Consider the following 22,113-nt stretch of genomic DNA (forward strand, 5'->3'; position numbering starts at 1 on the left):
GACCCATAACACCTGGCAGGGTCGAACAAAATGTGGTGATAAGTTGCTCGAGATTTTGTCTTTCTCTTGCCCCCAGCCTCAAAATTGTGGATGAAAACTGTCCCCCCTGGCTGGACCTTAATGGGACGGCACCCATCATTGTAGCACTGCGCTAATTTCCAGTGTGCAAGCTTGATATTTTTCCTGGCACGTTTCCAATTCTACTGAATGAGGTTGCTGGTCACGTCCTCAGGGAGTAAATCATTGATGGACCACAAATTGGCGAGTGGGGAGTTCACAGGATAACTAAACATCAGAGAGAGAGGGGCAGCCTTCCTCACTTCATGGCGTCCGGGGTTGAAGGCTAAGTTCAGCCAAGGGATTGTCTCGTCCCATCTTCTCTGCGACTTCTGGTGTGAGGCTATGAGAGCAGCCTTAAGATTGCGATTCACTCTCTCCGCAAATGAAGGTTGCGGGTAGTAGGGAATAGTAGTGACATGATGTAAAGCACTTTCGAAACAAAATCTTGTAAACTGCTGCGACATGAAAGCAGGGGCATTATCACTAACAAGCAACCTTGGCAGACCAAAGATCGAAAAAATGTTAGTCAGATGACAAAGGCTTAAGCCCTCTGTTATTCCACTACTGGAAATGAGCCACACAAAGCGTGTGAATGCTTCCACCATTACTAATATATATCTATTGCCATTCCGCGTTCTCGGCAGTGGTCCGATATAATCAATGAACACCTAGTCCATTGGTGCATTCTTCCTGGTAGATTGCAGCAACCCTCTCTTCGCATTAGAGTTGGGCTTGGATTCCTTACAAACATGGCATTTATCTACTAATCTACGAATGTCCTTATACAATCTCGCCCAGGTTAGATGCTCCCGAATCTTAGCAATAGTCTTGGCGACTCCCAAATGGCCTCCCACCACAGAAATATGGTAATAATGGAAAATCGCTGGAACTAGTTCACTCGGCAGACAAATCTTAACCCTTCCATCGCTCTTAGTTTGGTATCATACAATGCCCTTTTTTATGCTATAGCCCGGTACCTGCTTCCCTTCTAGGAGCTGATGTTTTGTGTTTAGGATCCATGCCTTGCTATTCTCCGGAACTTCAGTTTGAACACTCATAACCAAACTTGCATTCCCTACCCCAGTAGTATCCTGGTCTCCTTCCTGTCTCTGCTCAAACATCCAACTCAGCGCATCCGCTATAGAATTTTCTGGCCCCGTATATGCTTAACGCTGAATTTGAAGGCAGATGTAATGACTGCCCCCGATATGCCCAGTTTTCCTGGGGTGGGCCAGTACCCAGCTTAATGCCCGGTTGTCGGTCTCCAAGTCGAAATGTCTATGTTCTAGGTAGAAACGAAACCATTCGTACACAGAATATTTTAACTCGGCAGGTGAGAGTGTCCTGGATGCATATGCTATCGGACAACGTTCACCTTCATCCTCCTGAAGCAGCACTGCTGCCACCCCAGAATTAGACGCATCCGTCTGATCAACAAAATGCTTACCAAAATCTGGTACAGTGGGAATATCGCTGATCGAGCCACACGGCTCAATTTTGATCTCGGGGATTAGGGATGCTTCCATTGTGATAATTGGAACTTTGTTTGTGGGTTGTTCCCATAAACCCAAGACTCATCACAAGTGATCACAGTGTTGCGAAATTTGGGATTACTATTCACAGTATCCATCATGTGCTGTGTGATCTCCAAATGAAGTTGCTTCTGCTCAATTATTAGCAACTTTGGCAGAAATTTTGATGAGTTCATCCTGAAGTCCAAATGTTCTGTTAAAATGGACTGAGTAGGTCTAGTTTCCCTGCAAGACCTCTGATTGTGACTCGTTTAGCCAGCATCGGCAGAGTCCTTACATGATAAATAACAACCTTATTTGTAGATGTTGAGGGCCTAATTGGACTTGGTTCTCTATTCACTGGTGCAGTGAGTGGACATCTTTGAAGCAGTTGTACTGCTCTTTTAACTTTTTGGTACCCATTGCTTTGTCCCCAAACACGTATCGAATGTTGTGGTTTGTTTTAACTTGAGAATCGCCAGGCATAAAACAAAATTTGATGCAACAGTGTTGTTCCATTTCTTTCTGTCATTTTACCCACAACACGAAATCTGATGACTACCACTTACGTGTGTTCACTTGTCCACAGCTAGCCAGCAACTGGTATTTTTTGCAGTTGTGAAAAAAATATCAGACATGCGAACTATATATGCCTACAAATGTAGAGAACATGTATGTCCCGATAGTATTATTGCTGTCAACAATGAAAAAGAAAGTTAGATATTTTTTCAACAGCCTTTGCAGTAGGAAGTAACATTGTATGAATCCCTAGGTCCATGATATGCTTCTGCAAGATATTCAGTTAACAACTTCACATAATATTCTTATTGAACATTTGTGAAGAATAAATACTTTTTTTCACTTTAACTGCGATGCTCCAGAAGATTATGCCATAGGATAGAACTGAGTGAAAGTATGAAAAATGTGTTAGCAGACCTGTTGCAGGTCAACACAGTGACAGATTTCCGAGCGCAAAGCCAGCATAACTAAGTTTTGTGTATGTTATCCAGATGCTGGTGCTACTTCAGTATATTTTCCATCTGGGTGCCCAGTATCTTCACACATGGAGCTTCATCCAGTATATGTCCTTTGACCTCTTCCTCTGGTACCTGTAAGTCATTGTTATTTGTTTGGAATTGCGCAACATGAATTTCTGTAAGGGTAATGCTGTTGGGTACGAAGTAGTTGCTAGTATGGTACATTATTCTCCTGACTGTTGCTGCTATGGATTTGTTTGGGCCCTTCATCAATATATTTCTGTCATCAGCTAGCATTAAGGTCTCCATACATGATCAAACTTTTTTTGTCAGATTATCTATCCACAGACTTGTCAAAAAAGCCTGTACACAATCCAACAAGTTTGTCAGTTTAACTTCACTTTTGAAGCAGATGCTGTTCATGTGTGCTGTATTTTGAGATAAGTAGGAATGTCTACACATGCAGATAAAGCATTTCTCGCATTGTCTCTGGCACTGTGTTTGTAGTTCTAGTAAAAGAAGATTACTACTACTACTACTACTACTACTAATAATAATAATAATAATAATAAGACTAGATGTGAGTCCGGGGAATGGTTTAAAATGAGAAATATACACATGAAAAACTGTTACAGGAAATTTTACTTTTGTAATCTGAATGATTACATCAATGTGCTCTCAATGCACAGTGAAAGTTTTTATAACTTAGTTTGCCTTCACATTGAAAAGGAAGACACCTGTAGGCAAACATTTATTCTCTTCTTTTTGGAACTGTAATGATAGTTCATTAAATATGGACATATAGCCTACATCATCCATGGCAAAACCAAAGAATTAAAAGTTTTTTTTTTATTTTATTGCAGTTCAGCATGTATGTTTTGCACAGAATATTGATTTAATCTCTTCCTGTGGAATACATGTCTGGGGAGGATGCGACACCTCTACTATTTTGGTAATTACCACTGCTAGTTTGTTTTATCTTCAATTGTAGTTTCCATAGTTGTGGAAGCTCACAATACAGCGGGATAAATTGTAATAACTCTTTTTCCCGAAACACACAGTGAAACATCAACCCAAAAAATGTCTGCCAGCTTGTCATACTTTCTGTCACTCAAAATTCCTCTCAAACACATCAAACAGCATGATACACAGTCAAATATTTGGCAAACATAATAAAGTTTGACAAGTTATTTGATTGTGTATTGGGGCCTTTACAGTTTTTGAAGTGTCCTCCTTTATCTTGACCAAGTCATTCACATCGACAGGAAAGTAGTGGACCAAGTACCAAACCTTGGGGGTGTACAATTTTTAATATTTTGTGACTCTGGCTTTAATCTTATTCTTCTCTTGTCATTTGGTGAAGTGACCCAATTTTTTCTATTGTTAAGGTATAACACCACCCATGCAAGGGCAAGACCTTTCCTGCCATACCATTTCAGGTTACCTAACAAAATTGTATGGTTTACACAGTCAAACACCTTGGAAAGATTGCAGAAAATGTCAACAGGTTAATTTTTATTGTTCAGTCTTACTAGAATTGAGTTTAGTTTATGTATTGCTTTCTCTGTAGCAAAGCCTTGTCAGAAACCAAACTGAACTGTTCTTAAGAGATTATTCTTAAAAAATAACAGGTTCAATATTCTGCGGTAAGCAGATTTCTCTAAAAAGGGAGATAGACTGGTGTATAATGAGAGGTCAGTTGCTTATCTCCACTTCGGTATATAGGTATTAATTTTGCATATTTCAGTCTTTTGGGAAATGCACCTTGACATGTTGATTGGATACAAAGGGAACACAAAGGTGGCAGTATCAGTCCAATATGGGATTTTAGGACTTTGGCTGAGATACAGTCACAGCAAGAAGAGGTACCTCTTTTTAGCTTCATAATGTTTTTTGTGACCTTTTTAATAGAGGGACTGACAAAATTGACATCTTGTGATGGATGTGTTGTATGTCAGAGTGTATCTGTTATCAATGAACCATTTTTTGTCCCATGTTTTCAGTTACCATTTGAAAATATTTGTAGAGCTGACTAATCAATGATTTGAACTTTGTGTCATCTGTTTTATTGCTACTGTTATCAGGGAGTTCAATATCTTTTGCATTGCTGAGTTGATTTGTTTCATGCCCAATAATGCTCCAGATTGTCTTTGCCACAGTCTTGTAATTTTGATTTTTTTGCACATAGTTTTTGTCCCACTGATGACACACTGAAGAATTTTGCAGTACTGTTTGTAGTGCATTTTTAAGCCTTGGTTTAGAGATAGCCCTTCGTGTTAAAACAAAGCTCTTTCTCTTCCTAATAGAAATATTCTGATCTCAGATATTAGCCAACATTTTGTAAGTTCCACTTTTAATGTCCCTGTTATATAAAGGAAAAAGTTGGAAGAATATTGTTAGGAAATAATTAAATTTCCAAACTATTGTGTGTCCTTGGTGAACTTCTTCCCATGTTTCATGATATAAATTCTGTCTGAATAATATAACTGAGTCAGCATTTACAACTCTTTGAAATTTTCCTTTTCTTGATTAGACCTGATCAATGGGGATGTTATTGTTGCCACTTGACCATCAGATCAGATAAACCATTTATTATAAGCCTCACATCTGTTTCATTAAACACAGTTTAATTTAGAAGTAAATTATCAATTGCTGTTGCACTATATATACCAATTCTTGTTAGAAATTTTATTATCGGGGTCAGAGCAATGCTGGACATGAATAACATTAGGTGCCCTTCATCAGAACTTTCCAAGATGAAATATATGTTTAAATTTCCACATAGAATCACTAACCAGTTTTTTCCTACTATATCATACTACTATCCCATCTAAATACTTAATCCTTTGCACTCTGTAATGCAGACACAGGGCAGCTCCATGCACTCTTATTTATTAGTAGCAACCCAGGCAGTGAACATGCTACAGAGAAATGCGCAAGTCTGTGGAAACACTAACGTCATTGACCAATAATTAGGGCATATATTAAAGTGAAAAAGTGAGCTTCCATTCAAACATATTTGCAGAAGTATTACAATAAACAGTTTTAAATTTTTTGATATTTTTTGAAACTCTTTCGGGTGTACGGTTTCAATCACCATTTCACTCAAATTCCTTACAAATGAATCATTGTCATCACCAAAATAATTGTCTCTCTCATTTTTACTTAGACATACCTCTAAAAGCTCTACAATATCATCCTCAGAAAGGGCTGTACATGAATAACTAGCCATTTCGTGCCTACTAACTTGAATGTAATAATTATAACCTTTCTCTGAACACAACTACTACATTATTGCCCTTTGTATAGTTCCCCCGCCCATTGTCTTTTTCCATTTGTGAGAGGAGAGTGTTGGTGATCATAAGGCTGAAGGCTGCTATAGCAGTAGTGACTTCAGATGATGACTGAGTGTTAAGGAAGGTAATACAATATTTTTGATTAGCAGATGTGAGTAAAAAAGAGATAGCTGTTTACGTGAGTGGCAAATATCAAACATTTGGATCTGTCCAATACAATTTAAACATGAACTTCAGCGTGCTGGAGTAATTGCAGGGCAGGAGCTTGTGTTAATCAATACATCAGAAAAACACCAAAGTGAAAAGTGAAATTTGCAATTTTGACTGTTTGTCCACTGTATTGACAATTTAGGCAATTATATACAGAGTAGGGTTGTGAGAGTTACTGTGGTTGAGTAGGTGTGTTGAAAAGTTGCTATAAATACAGAGAGAATTTAATCACATGTTTAAACAAAATGAAAGCCTTAGTTAAAAAAATGAGCAAAGTCAAAATGACTGTAAGACACAAAGGAATGGCAGGCATTGGCTGTGAGTGTGCACTGATTTAAATCAATGGGGAAAGTTGAAAATTTGTGCCGGACCAGGATTTAAAACCAGGCATCCTGCTTACTAGGCAGATGCACTGACTAATGTGCCATCCGGACACATTGATCACCACAACTGGCAGGGACTACCGTAGCATGCCTCCCATCAGACCCAAACTCCCAACTTAACCACACACTACTAATATAGTGCTCCTTGCCTATTATCCTCATTATATGTGGCATTTCACTGATTCCCGTAAGAGTTCTAAACTGGTATGCATCTAGACTGAAGAGATCATTGACCATCCTCACTTTAATTATATATATGTGGTGGCTGTTCTTTCGGGCATGTCCTAATGAACAGACACCTCATATATATAATTAAAGTGAGGATGGCCAATGATCTCCTTGGTGCAGATGCACACCAGGCTTGAACTCTTACGAGAATTGACAAAAAGCCTGAGTAATGAGGGTACTGCATGCAGTTCCGATGACCACTGCGTTTGGATGGTGCATTGGTCAGCGCATCTGCCTAGTAAGCAGGAAACCTGGGTTTGAAACCTGGTCTGGCACAACTTTTCAACTTTGCCCATTGATTTAAATCAATGTCCACTCACAGCCAATGTCTGTAACACCATTGTGACTTGATTCATAGTATCTGAAAGAACAGACACCACATATATAGAATTAGTGTAAGACAAGCAATGTGAGAAGCGTTCATTGAATTGGAAACAAAATTTTATCTGCTGAACTGGCGAAGGACCATAATAAGTTTAGGTCTTACTAAGTCAGTTTATAAACTAGGGATGTACTTGAGCTAACTGGTACTGAAATGTAGCTTAACAAAGAGAATGCTGAAATACTTATTCGTGTCTTCCAGAACTGTTGCACTTAGAGAGATTGCACCACAGTTCCTTGTTAATGTCCTCACACAGACACTAAAATAGTAAATCTAGAGATTAGCAATCATGGAATTTGACCACATTCTGCAGAAAGAAACTGTCTCCCATATTTCAAGAAATGGAGTGTGCCTTCCTCTGTGATTACCTAAATGCCAGTCTATATTCTGCAACAATTAACCAAATCATTTAGGCAAGTAGATGTTATCTTTGTGGCATTTAAGGAGATGTTGATAGTTAACATACAGTTTTTGTTTCTTCAGGAAGGACTGAAATGACTTGGCTCCTTTCAGAAGATTGGCTAACTTGTGTTAGCATATGACTGAAGCTTGTGTTAGCATATGACGGGAGAGGCAACCAAGTGATGGTGGTAAGGGGGAGATTGGGGCAGGGTGGGGGAGGGATATCAAGGTAGGGGTGGGGGATGGTAAAGGGCTGCTTGTGGGATTCAGCAGGGTCAATGTGGAGAGAGGGTAAGGCAGCTAAGTGCAGTTGGGAGGTTAGATGGAGGGAGGGGAGAGTGGGGGTAGTGGAAAAGGAAGAAGCCTGGTACATTGGTGGAATAGAGGACTGTGTAGAACTGGAATGGGAACAGGGAAGGTGCTAGATGGGTAAGGAAAATGACTAATGGAGGCTGAGGCCTGGAGGGTTACGGGAACATAGGATGTATTGCAGAGAAAGTTCGCACCTGTGCATTTCAGAAAAGCTGGTGTCAGTGAGAAGGATCCAGATGGCACACGCTGTGAAGAAGGGGAAGAAAAATAACAAGTAATGATGTGTGTGGAAGAAAAAGATGGTTGGTCAGGGAACTCAATAAGTTAGTTGTTATGCCCTCTTTAGCATAGAAAATGACACTGGAAAAGAATTAAAGGAGCTGATTTTGTGCTCAGATGTCTGTGGAGGCACAGGACAGACAAGAGTGAAGAGCGTCAATTTGATTTCTGTCCTAAGACACATACACTAAAGGAGGGGGTGGGGGAAGGAGGGGTGGGAGGGAAAGCTTTCAGTCTAAAGTTGGTTATAAGCATATCCATCACTGTGTGGAATTTAAGTTTGTGTTTTTGTAGGCAATAGCTTTTTCTTTCGGCTGTTTGTAATAAAAATTAGAAACAGCCAAAAGAAAAAGCTATTGCCTACAAAAACCATCTATTTATAGTACTGCGATGGGATTATGGGATTCTTCTTTCAGAATATTTTCATAATTTTGGTCTAACATCAAGTCACTAAAGCTACTGCTGATACTTCAATAGTTATAAAAGTAACTAGATGGGTTATTTCAATAGTTATAAAAATAACTATTGAAGCATCAGCAGTAGCTTTATTGACTTGATGTTAGCCCAAATTATGAAAATATTCTGAAAGAAGAATCCCATAATCCCATGGAAGTAGTATAAATAGATGGTTTTTGTAGGGCAAGAGAACTGGAGTTGATGATGAAAAACAGATGTGAATGAAGAAAAGGTTTCCTATTTGTAAATACAGGAAATTATGCTTGACAAAGCACTTTTTGTGAGAGAAATTTTAGAGGGAGAGTTTATTGAGATTGACATTAAGAAGTAACAAACCAGCCAGCCAAGTACAAAGTTTTGTGAAAATATAACAGAAAAGCCATATTGATTTGAATCTTGAGCTTTACATAATGAACTTATTTTCTGGAGGTGTAGGAGGTATTTGTATTGATGTAATAGGAGATTCTGCTGTAGAGAATGATGCTGAAGGTTTTTCAGAAAATATAGATTTTGGAACAGAATGGACTTCTTGTTTAAAGTATTTTGAGAATGATAATTAGTATTGCGTGGATAAATGCATGTAATCTGAAAATAAATTAATTTCAGTTAGATTTTCCAAAACTAATAAAATGAATTAACCATTCTATAGAAAATAACCAAGCATAAAAATACAGTATATAGTATCCTTATTATTATGAAAGCATGAAGGTAAGTATTGCAAAAATTTTTTCTCTTGAGGTATAGGGCGGGAAATCAATTCAAAATGGACGGTAGAGAAGAGAATAGCTACTGGACATGTTAGGATGTTGATCTGATTCTATACAGAATACACAGAACAACATTTGGTCCTTACAGTGACAGTTTATTGTAGATTACTGGAGCTAATGGGCGTTATCAGTGCAGGGATACAGATACAGGTCCTTTTCATTTTGTATAGAGGCGTCTGGCATGGACATAATTATAGAGTTATATCATTGATATCAAATTGCTGTAGTATTGTGGAATACATGTTGTTTCAAGAAACAGTTACAACACTTATGGCTGACCATCAATGAAGTAACCAGACAATAACAAGTCCTTCTAGTTACGTTCAGCCCAATACACGTGAAATGATGAACAGCCAACCCAAGAGGAGAATCATGAACCTATGAGATTTACGGTGATGACATACTGAATGTTAATGAATTATGATGTTTCCACCTGGTAGTTATTTTTTAAATATATTTTTTAAATATTCTACTAGGCTTAGTAACAGCGCTAAACACAAATAACACTAATGCACTATGGTGGCTGTTCCAGCTGTCACATAGAATTGCAGCTCTAATCATTTACTTACCCATCGGTGATGTGTATGTTCATGAAATTACATTGACGTCTGACCATGTGTTCTTGGTGCTTCACTTTTTTTGTCAGGCAGTGTGCGTTGATTCCTACACAGGGTAAATATAAATGTGATCATGTTGATTTTATGCTAAATAGAAGATATGCAGCAGATGTTTAATGCAATTGAGGAAGCATTATGTTTGTAATATGTAACAGCTTGCCTCTTAATTTTACTATGTTAAATTTTACTTTGAATAAACACACATAATTTCAAATAGTTTAACAATAATTAATACAGTTTTTAGCAGTTGCTTCACTTTATTGATGGATACTTTTGACTTGTTCTACATCCCTGAAGATTCCCTTTCATAATGGGCTGTACGAAACATCAGGAATGATTGAAATTTTGTCTCCAAAAAGGTTATAATATGCAAGCACTAAGTAACTATTTCTTGGGCAAGGGTATTTTTAAATTTGGCAAAGTAGAAGAAATCTTGTACACCAGATTCTATTTTCAGACAAGTCTTTATGAGTTGTTAAGTGAGCTACAGACTATTCAGCACACATACCTTACAGGCCGAGTGGTCTAAAACATAAAACTGCCCAGGAAGTAAGTATTAGTTTTACTGAGTACCAGGCCAAGTGGGTAACCTAAGAACTGGGGAAGCTGACGTGGCACCAGTGGATGCTGTCACCTTATTGTTATGAAGGACAGCTACGTGTCTGTGGCTGGAGCTACAAAACAACAAATTAAGGCTGGTGAAACCTACAGTTTTAATATGACAAACATCATTCCACTCATACAGACAGCAAGAAGTGTCCTTAACACTACTAAGATTATGTCTTCTGGCACTTGGGCACCTACTCTGGCAGGAGGACCCATCAATATTTTAAGGGTTTCTGTATTGGCTAGACTCACTCAGATTACTGAGTAGGTTAATTTAACGTATCTCAGAGTGGCTGGTTCATTCCTTTTTAGTCAATGATCACACCACCCACAATTTTCTGAATTATAGTTTTACAATTTTGACTGTGCGTTCATCTCTCTTTTAATATTTTCAAACTGTGGTTCAGGTATTTGTTTAAGCACTTCTTTGCATGCAAGTGTACAACTGCAAACCAACATTTACTCGTCATCAGAGTGGCTGGCTCTCTTCCTCTCTTTTTTAGTGCCAGCCACTTGTACCAGGATTAACTTTTAGCATTTTTTCAGTTAATTCTTATGTTATTTATTATTTTATATCATGACTGTATTATATAATTTTATGAAAGTTCGAAAAAAAAATGATGTGTATGTAAACATGCATGCTGTTATGTGTGATTTTTAGTATCCGTTTTAATATACTGAAAAACGACCACTTTCTGTGTTCTTCTTGTCAGACAGTCTCTCAAATCTGTAATATGTCCATTGACCAAAGAAGATTACTTTTGACGAAAGAATTCTGAAATATTTGACCCTTTTCAGTGGTACACACAAGTGGGATAAAGGGCATATGGGTATACATAGCCACTGGGCCAGACTTGTCAAATAACAATAAACAGTTTTATTTACTAACAGCAATTCCACGTACAATGCATGATGATACTTTGAGCACAGAACCAAAAAATGTCAACTGATATTTTGTGATTAAAATATTAAAGATAGCAGTGGCCTCTGGCCTTTAAAATTTTACCCCGAATAAAAGCCCAGCCATAAAGGCAAATTTAAACAATACTGACAGCTTTTACACATTCACTGAGCTATAAAGTAAAGGGTTTTGAACAACAGGCAAAGGCTCTTAAAATCTTATTTACCCCAAAGGGGAAAAAAAAGGAAAAAAAAGCATGAGCTATTTAAGCAACTTTAAAATGGGTGACAGCAATTGGCCCATTAAAATTTACAGCAAACAAAGAGATCATCATGTATTGCTGAATTTACTTGAGCAACAGTATGCCATTGTATGTAATATTCAAGAACAATAGTGCATGGCCAATGACTTGAGTTACTTAGCTAAACCCAGCCAGATTTTATTAAACTCTACAACACTTCACAATTTAAATACAACCAAGACATTATAAACAAAATTCTCACAGCAGTCAACTACTGGAACATTGCAATCAAAACATGACCTAAACATTAAAATTTTAGTTTCAAGTCATTTCGTACACTAGCAACCTATTAACAGCTAGTGAAGGCAAATTGTATCACAGTAAGTTGTTTACGATACCAGTGCCTGACCAGTAGCAAGCACCTGATGGATACGACATATTCAGGAACAACAGTTTGTACAAAATTCAGTTTTCACACAGGTCCCTTTCCAGCTGGACTTATAATGCACAGATAACAGCTTAGAACTCTACAACAAAAGTAACAAGTATCAAACCACATGCTATCCCATGGGAAAACAATCATGCCTGTAACAGAGGTACATCCATGCGACAATTTACTGCACATGAACATGCTAGTAACTGACTTGTTCATGAACTCCACTCAACTGACTGTAGAATCCCTTAAGAGAAAATATGGCCATCTTGGCCTGCTCACACTAAAGCCCAAATGTGACAGATGTATGCCTACAGTTCAATATTCACATTCCATGTATTTAAACTGACACACTGGTACATTACCAGGGGGGGAATATGAGCAATTAGGACGAGTGGCAAAGGGCTCCCTAGTCGCTGTGGACATCATGGAAACTTTTCAGCAAATGGCCCTAGCTTCTGCACTGTTATGCCCCTGTTGCTGGCTATGATATGTAGACAACACATTTGTTATCTGGCAACACAGGGAGATGGAGTTGAGAAACTCCCTTCAGCATTTGAACAGCTTGCATGAGAACATACAGTTCACATGTGAAAATGAAAATGACGGTGTGTTACCACTTTTAGACATACAAGTAAATAGAACTGCATAAGGTACACTGGAACACAAAGTGTGCCAGAAGCCAACCCACACAAATTGGTACCTGCACATAGAGCGCCACCATCCCTCAGCTCAGAAGTATTCAGTTCTGCATACAGTGACTACCCATGCCTACCAGAGAAATTACACTAACAACATCAAAGAGGAATTGAGGGAGCTGCACCACACGTTTTTTGCCAGAGGTTATGACAGTAACATTATAAGAAAGCCTACTCAGGCCAACAGAAACAAAACAAGAGAAGAGGGTAATGAAGAAGAGCTTCTGCTAGTACATTTGCTGCATGTGAAGGGCATCGGTGAACTGCTAGGCAATGTCCTCCGGGAACTAGGTTTGCAACCAATTTTCTGCAGCAGCCACAGGGTCCACAACATGATAGGTTCCTTCAAGGATGCAGTCAGCAAACTAAATACTGCAGGAGTATATGAACTATGTTGTGAATGTCGAGCTGCCTGCGTAGGGGAGACAGGGAGACTAGTTAGCACATGAGAAGCAGAACATGAACACTATGTGTGATTAGCACAGCATAATAAAACAATGATAGTGGAACACCACTATGGCTGTGGACAGCCTATTTTGTTCCAGGTGACTGAAATTATTAAGCAGCCAGGCAACAACAACAGAGAGAACAGCTACAAACCTCTGGCGACCTGGCTACCAGCTGTCCCAGTCCAATGGGCCATGAGCAGTTGTGGGACAGAAGCTTTACCAGACATGGATATGACAGCCTAAGCAAACAGCTATTGGGAAATTGTCAGTGCATTTCTGCATGCATGGGGAAGCCGAGTACTGATTGGCAGACTGTCGCCAATCACTGATTAGCTGGCTAGCCACAAAAAGCTTCTTTCCTAGCCTCCCCCTTCCATCATGACTAGCCTGTTATATTTTAGGGCCATCAAAATTTCAGAAAAAGTGACATATTGACTTCCATTGTCTGCAATAAATGGGGCCACCTTTCCTCCACCAGAACCAGTGTTATTCTGAGGAAGGCCATTGTAATATGGTCAAAATGTTTTTTTTTTCCTGAAGTTTATGATGAAAGTGTTTTGTACAATGATGTGCTACAACACCCAGAATTATTTTAATCCTTTTAATGGCTAATTAGCTGAGCTGCCAAAGATTTATGTCACAGTATGGTGCTTTCTCCCCCGCACTACGACCTTCCAGGTCAGCAACAACATGGCACATCCTCCTGTGTAACTGGTACTCATCTCCAGTTGGTTCCAGACTGTTTGCATCGCTGTCTGTGCGTACCCATCAATGTCAACATGGGTGTGGCAGCACTCATGTGACCACGGGTGCTCTCACACTTCCTTGCCCGACATCCTCCAAGAGCCAACTACCTCTTTTACACTGGTCCACCACCTTCAGATCACCTCTTGCTGAGGTGCTTGCCCTCTCACCACAACATCTGGAAGCACAACTGCCACACCAGCAGTGTTGGGCAGTTCCTTATCAATACCAACGTACCAGTCTCCTCCTTCGTAAGGTGAATGCAGGAGTGGATAACCCAGCTTCTCGACTACATTACATATCAGCTTCGACATCCCCTAATCTGTCTGTGTGTTCTGATGTCCTGGAACAAGAAGCTGGCAGCGGGGACAGAACCTTCATGACCTTACATGGTTCAATAAAAAATGGCAACGTCTTCTCCATGATCCCCTGTGCTCCTTTTTTTTGGTTCCGTAATTTCTTTATGTAGGCAATATCTCCCACTGCTACCAATGCTGCACGCTTACCTGGTTATACCTGTGAGCTTCTCATTGATGTGCAAGAGAGATGTTTCTTTTGGCAGGATCCCATTTAGCCTTTATATTTTCAGGGTCGATCCTCTAAAGTAACAAATCATTTAATGACAATAAGTTGCTCAATGAGGAGTCAAGGGAGAAGGTGAACCAGTGTCTTACATGCCACATGGCAAATGGCATTGAGAGAAAGACTCAGTATAAAGAACTATTCCACTTCTGCTGGGAATAGCTGGGGATGAGAGTGATAAATTAGAAGGATGGATTTTAAAAGTCTACTAATTTGTTCCACAAAAGATGGTTGTACTTAGCATGGCGTAATTGTCACATGCGTAACACCATTATTAAAACAAAACTTCCTAAATTCACGGGACATGAACATGGGAGCATTATTGCTGGCCAATGTGCAATGCTGGAGAAGATCATAGATAAGTGCTTGGATACAAATGGCAGTCATTGTTTCCTTACTGGTCACCAGGCACATGAACTTGCTGAAGGCATCGACCATCACAAAAATAAACATATTGCCATTTGTAGTGTGGGGAAGGGGGCCTAAATAATTGATGAAGAACTTAACCATAGATTGAAGTTACCTAGTGGAAAGCAGAAAACTTTTCCTAGTGTTTGTATTCAGTTTAGTAAGGTTGCATCCCTGATATTGGCCTAGTAATTTTTTGATATTTGCTTTCTTGCCCTTCCAGGTAAGATGTTCCCTAATCTTCATCTCAGTTTTATGCAGCTGCAGATGGCCACCACACAACAACCAATGATAATAGCTTAATACAGTAGAAACTAAACTTTTGGGAGACAGATTTTTAGTTTCACGTCATAATGTGTGCAGTAACACAGTAAACTGTTCTCCAAGGAGTAACTCTTCACTAAGTTACACTCCTCCAGCTCCCACCAGATCCCACCCAGCTCCCTGTCCTGTTGTTGCTTTTCCTTGAGGGCAATGAGCAATGAAGGAATCACATCTAAAACAGGGGTGGTTATGATGAAATCTGGCACCTCTGCCCCTCTGGATATGGCGCCTCATGCCTTCTTTTGCCATCTCCTGTCCTTCCTGCTGAAAAATACAGATGAGTGCATCTGTGACCTGGACTACTTCAAACTGAAATCGCGCAATTCTGCTGGTCTTGTAAGGCCTGGCCAGAACCCAGCTCAAAGCATGATTATTAATCTTCAGTTTGAAACTTTTTTTGCTCTAGGGAGAACTCAAATGCCCCAACTGCAAACAGAACCACTAGGGCTTCTAAATCATAAACTAAATAATTCACTTCTGCACCTGAAAGGCTCTCAAAGCTTAGGCTAAAGGCCTGTTCTCCCAATCCTCTTCCTGCAAAAACACTGCACCAGTGCCCGAACTAAACATATCAGTTTGAACCACAAATGGGAGTTTGAAATTGAGAATCCCCAGCACCAGAGCAATGCTAAGTGCATGCTTCAAAGTATCAAAAGCGACCTGTTTGGAGTCTCCCCTCTGAAATCTCTCCCCCAGGACCAAACCTAGCACATGAGGAAGCACCACTGCACCTGTAGACAGGGCAGAAGGGACATTATTAAACTCACTGAGATTGTAGTTAGTGCAAAAGGAAGTTAATGGCTTAGATTCTTTGGTAAAGGGTATGTGGTAGTAGGCTTGATTAAGATCAAGCCCCATTAAAATCCAGCCACCACAAATCAAGTAAAGCATCATTTAAGTCAGGAAGGACAGGAGACTCCAACACCTTTTGATTCAATGCTTGGTAATCAACCACTGGTCTATATTTAGCATTATTCAGCTTTGGCAACAAGAACTTTGTGACTGTGTAAGGTGAAACAGAAGGTCTAATCACACCATCCTTTAACAGCTGATTAACACTTTTATGCAGCTTCTTCATCTTTGGTGATGAAAGCTGATACGGATCTTGCATTACCGCTGTCTGGTCAGTTAGTCTGATTTGGTACTGAATTCTGTTAGTGACTGTCATCTTATCAGTCAATACCTCTGGAAATTGTCGTAGCAAATATACAATTGTGTGCCCTCAGATTCAGGCAAGTACCCCACATCAAACTCAGTGTTAGTGGTTTGGACAGTACACGTATTAAGAATACCATTATGAGTGCAAATACTATACTTCTTTTCAGGACTAAACTTGAAGCACAACCAGCTCAGGGCAATTAAGGATTCTACAACTCAGTGGCGGTCCTTCTTACGGGCCTCTCATAAAGCCTCTGTTGTCCTATGCCGGCTCCGCATCGGCCGTACTTGGCTGACTCACAGTTATCTCCTCCATCGTGAGGACCCCCCTCTCTGTCATTGTGGATTGATTTTGATTGTGGCTCGCATCTTATTGGGCTTTCCTAACTTAACCGCCCTGCGATGGACTTTTAGCTTTCCAGACTCACTACCCCTGGTGTTGGCTGACACTGCCTCTGCGGCAGATCTTGCTTTACATTTTATTCATGATGGGGGTTTTCATTGCTTTACTTAAGGGAGGGACCTTACACCTTATTGCTGAGTGGAGGAGATGGCAGGCTCTCTTGCTCCCCCCTTCGCCCTGATTGGATTGGCTTCAACTGGGCTTGGTGGTTCACCCCAGCCCTCTGCCTTCCCACTCCTTTCCTTATGGGATCTGTTATGTCTTGAGCGTCTCTCTTGTCTTCTGTGCTTCTTCCTTCACACCCCTGTCATTAGTCATTTTCTTTCCCTCACCTATTCTTCTGCCCTTTTCCTTCCTCCGCTGTCAATAGTTTATCATTTTATGGACATAGTAGCCCCCTCTTCTAATATGGGATTTTATTGGTTTTAGTTACTCCAAGGTCAGAGGGATTGATGACCACACAGTTTGGTCCTTTCTCCATCCAACCAAGCAACCAACCTTGAAGTGCAACCCTTTTCCAACAAAATCCAACATGCAATGTGTGGAACTGAAGAAATCACAGCCTAACAATACTTTTGTAGTAAGCGCTTGGCTACCACAAATTTCAAAGGCTACATGAGATCCCGTAACCTCTGTTTACAGTGAGACTGCCTCGTAACCCTTAACAATTTTACTGAAACATTTTGGCAGTTCTCACAAACAGGCTGCAGCCTGTGTAATTTAGCAATTTGTCTATACCTACAGTACCAGGAATAATCAATTACAGAGACACTACTCCCGAAATCAATAGATACACACACTGGCTCAAAAGCAAGGGCGACACGCGCAAAATGCAAATGTGTTGTGCAGCAGATACCTTATGACAGCCACACTGTGAAAGACTACCACCCCACCCCACCACCAATTGTTGCCACCAGCTATTCGGGCACCGATCTTGCACTCTTTAACCAAGTGTCCCTGCCTACTGCAATGGCAGCATGCACTCTCAGACATGCTGCATGTTCTGTCTCAGCCTGTCTCCGCCACACACCATCAGTTGGCTTGCGGAGTATGGATGTAGATGTAGATGTAGCACCAACCTCAAGAGCTAACCTCACTTTGCACCACTGCTCCTTACTTTCCCATTTCATATTGCTGTATCAGATGTATTTGATATTAACCACCATCTTCTCTAAAACAGAAAATGAGTGTGGCTTATGATCAAACAACACCCTTGACTGGCCACATGCTCTCCTGCCTCATTTTGTGGAATATCTATTTGGAGTGCTACCACTGCTGGCCCCACACAATCAATATAATCTCCTAATGCTGCTTGCACCCTATATAAATTTTGGTGGAAAAGTTCCATATGCCTGCAGGTCCCCAGGTTTCCAAAGAGAATTTTCTTACAGTGGTCACCAAGAGATCCTTCATCCTGCAAATCTTCAGCAGTTAGCCTACTCTACCAACCAAGTGGCCAATGCTAAATTACTTGAAAAGCAATATCAGGAATCTGTAATTACCACAATTTGATTTTGCAGCTGACCATTATCCTCAATAACTCCAAAATTTGTCTAATGTTATTAATCCACAACCTTTGGACATTCTGAGTAACCAGAATGAGAGGATTCCAAAGTTTACAAACTCTTTCCACACAGCTACCTGCGTACTTCACCCCCTCAACATCACTTAAATTCTGCTCACCATAGGTCTCATTCACTTCATTCCCCTTGTGCCAATTAAGGAAAGAAATGCATTGTTGCAACAACAAAATTTCCTCCCTTAATGCCTGAATGCTCAACAAAAGTTTGGGATCTGCATTAATAAAGTGCACATCATGGACCCTATTAGCAACATGTGCTAAAATTGCTTGCAAATGGAAAATTTATGTCCAGAAATGGGGAGCCACCAACTAACACTGCAATACTCTTTTGCATGTGGGAGAGTACAAAGCTACAAGTGGGGCAGGTGACACCTCTCCAACTGTTTCCACAGTTATGTTTACTGGTCAACTTAAAGCTATCCACAGCTGCTGACATAATTTAGCGATGCTGCCCTCCTCCTGCTCACTATGGTTTCTTAATTCATACTACAGACTTTTTTTTTCATATGATTCAGCCCCATCTCACTTCTTGCTCCCATGGTGATACTCTCTGAAAACATGTAGCAGGATATAGTTACAACAAAACACTATGTGCTCAGTACCGACATATGCAAGATATCTTGGTCAAACAGTGATGCAACCTTTTCAAATGTACATACAGGTCCTCAAGCATCTGGATGTGGAAAGGCAGTGGGGAGACATGTGAATTAACATTAAACAATTTTATTTACTAGCAACATTCCACATACGACACATGTTGGTGCTTTGAGTGCAGAACCAAACAATGTCAACCGATATTTTATAATTAAAATATTCAAGACAGCAATAGTCACTGGCCTTAAAAATTTTACCACAAATAAAAACCCAGCTGTAAAGGTACAATTTCAACAATGACTGACAGCTTTTATACATTCACTGAGCTATAAAACAAAGGATATTGAACAACAGGCAAAGTCTCTTAAAATCCCACTTACCCAAAAGGGAAAAAAGGGAAAAAAAGCATTAGTTACTGCAACAACTTGAAAATGTATGGCATCCACAGGTGTTTACAAGTAGCATGATTCATTTAATTAAACAAATTGAATAGGGCAAAAGCCCCATGAAAATTTACAGCAGACAAGGAGATTGTCACATATTACTGAATTATACAAATTTATTTGAGCAATACTTAGTATGCCACCCAATGTACTATTAAAGAACAATACTACATGGCCAGTGGCCTATGTTACTTAAACTAAATCTGGCCAGGTTTCCAAGTTGTACTAAACTCTGCAACACCAGTCTGTTACCAGAACATTGCAATCAAAACTTGACCTAAATATTAAAATTTTGGTTTAAAATCATTTCGTACACTAACAGACTTCTAACAACTGGTAAAGGCAAAATATTTCATGACAAGTTGTTTCAGTACCAGTGCCAGACCAGCAGTGCCTGACAGAAACAACATATTCAGGAACAGCAGCTGGTGCAAAATCCACTGGTCCACAAACGTCCCTTGTCAGCGTCACTTAGTACACAATTAACAGCTCAGAACTCTACACAAAAAAAGCATCAATACACACACCATCCCACCAAAAAACAATCATGCTTGAGACAAAGGTGCCTCCTTGTGACAATTTACTGTACATAAACCTGCTAGCAACTGACTTTAGAATGTTAAACCCGTAACAGAAAACGAGACTGTCATGGCCTGCTCATACTAAAGCACAAAAGTGACTGGACACATGCCTACAATTCAAATATTGCTGTACATGTATTTAAACCCACATACTGGTACATTTGGAGGGCAGACATTGATGTATAATTCTACAAGGCAATGCCAAGGCTCAAACAGTACAATTGAGCATATCAGCTATAGAACCAGTTTCCACGAATAGTGGCCACTAATCTGATACATGATTAATGAGTCCCTTTTGAGCTTAGCACAACAGAGCTCCATTGAATACAGTTAGAAAGGGAAGCTCACCATTTATCCAAACAGAGTGACAGGATGAAGGCTGCCATCATGGATTGTGAATGTGGTACTTTCTTCCCTGCACCATTACCTTCGAGGCTTACAACAGCCTCATCGCCCTCTCACCACAACAGTCGGAAGCACAACTGCCACACCAGCGATGCTGGGTGGTGCTATATTGATATGAACGTATCAGATGTATACTCACTAAGAATTTAGTTCATATTCTGCAAAGACACTAATAACCATGCCATTTAGTGCCCTGAAACTGGTATCATCATCATCATATTCTTTATTACAGGGTTAAACTTGGGCCATTTGGTTTGGAAATTTTTGTTGTCCATCCTTTGTAAATGTTTGCAAAATAAAGGAGATACAGGCTATCAGAAATTGACGTCAAGAAGATTACACAATCAGTCATAGAATGTGTTGCAAGGCCAACACGCAGTGCCAGGCAGGATGTTCCATTTAATTTATTTACATATAATAACCTCATTTTTCATGTGTTATGATATTGCAGAAAAAATGCCTTAAAATAAATTATAAGCATCCTGAAATAAATATTAATTCTGTTGGAGCATGATGTGTCATACTTGTGGACAGTAAACATTCTAGTTACACATGTACATATTTTAGATTTCTCTTTGTAGTTGGTGATGCTGAAAAAGTACCAATTGTTCTAAACTACAGCATCACTTTCCGAGATACGTTCCTGGCACTTGTGAGGAAAACACTGAATTGTGAATTGTGGTTTATTAGTCTCATAACATACATAATGAATAACATCAGGAAATTTTGGAACATAAAATGGTCCAAGCCCACTCTGGCTGCTTCATATAAAATATTTTCTTTTTTGTCAGATGAGAAACATGTTATGCATAATTTATTACACAGATATGTCAAAGATTGATACTAAGAAGACAATTATTTTTCAAAAAAGCTTTTATTTTCTACCAAGCATGTATAGCAAAACTAATTTATTTGTGATTTATCATAGATAAAATGTTTTAAAAACTAATGTTTGCTTTTTAAATTTAAACAATGAGTGATGTTTAACATGTGATCAAAGCTGTTCATTGATATTCATCTGGTTATAATTATTTCTATGATTAAGTATTTGCCATGCCATACATTGGTGTATTTGACTTGTTTCGCTTCATGTCATGAAACAGATTGTTACACTAATGTTGTATTGCTTTTGCTTGGAGAGAGTATGAATCAAATAATATTGTTCATGACTTGTCTTTTTTTTCCTTCCAGTTCTTGTGATTCTGAGCATTTTCCTGAGAGAGATGTCTCACCAAGTCATGTCCACTGTAACTCAGCAGGAAGCAACACAACGTCATGGGTACATGATAAAGAACAAAAGCTTAAGGTAATGGATGAGTATTTGTTTTTGCATCAGCAGTTGTTTGAATGTTATTCAATTACTTGGGCAAAATACAAAGCAACAAGAAATCATTTAAAAATCTAGTTACAATGAAAAAAGACACATACACAAAGAAATTAAGAGACAGAATTTTACTTGTCCCCTGCATTATTGTTGTTATTCCTTTTTTTTTTTAAACCCTCAGTTTATTAATCTATTATGTTGAATTTAAAGTGATATTGCTGTGATGACTTGAATTTGAAGATATGTTATTGTGCTCCAGAGCTATTTCTCTTTCCTTTTGAGTCTTCCTCCCTTCCTTCCTTCCTGTCCAGTGCCCTTTATCCAGCTACTGCTGGGCCAGAACTGTTATGGACCCTG

At 39.4% G+C, this 22,113-nt stretch overlaps 1 protein-coding gene across 1 annotated transcript in view; it reads left to right on the forward strand.

The window, feature by feature from the left end:
• The window catches only part of LOC124607061 (uncharacterized protein DDB_G0284459-like), a 415,556-nt gene that overhangs the window by 230,595 nt on the left and 162,848 nt on the right, over window positions 1–22,113 (forward strand). The window contains exon 5 of the mRNA XM_047139238.1: window positions 21,624–21,738. Coding sequence (XP_046995194.1) covers window positions 21,624–21,738 — 115 coding nt within the window. The remainder of the gene's footprint in view (window positions 1–21,623; window positions 21,739–22,113) is intronic.

Source organism: Schistocerca americana, chromosome 3, assembly GCF_021461395.2.
Source record: "Schistocerca americana isolate TAMUIC-IGC-003095 chromosome 3, iqSchAmer2.1, whole genome shotgun sequence".
Lineage (NCBI taxonomy): Eukaryota > Metazoa > Arthropoda > Insecta > Orthoptera > Acrididae > Schistocerca > Schistocerca americana.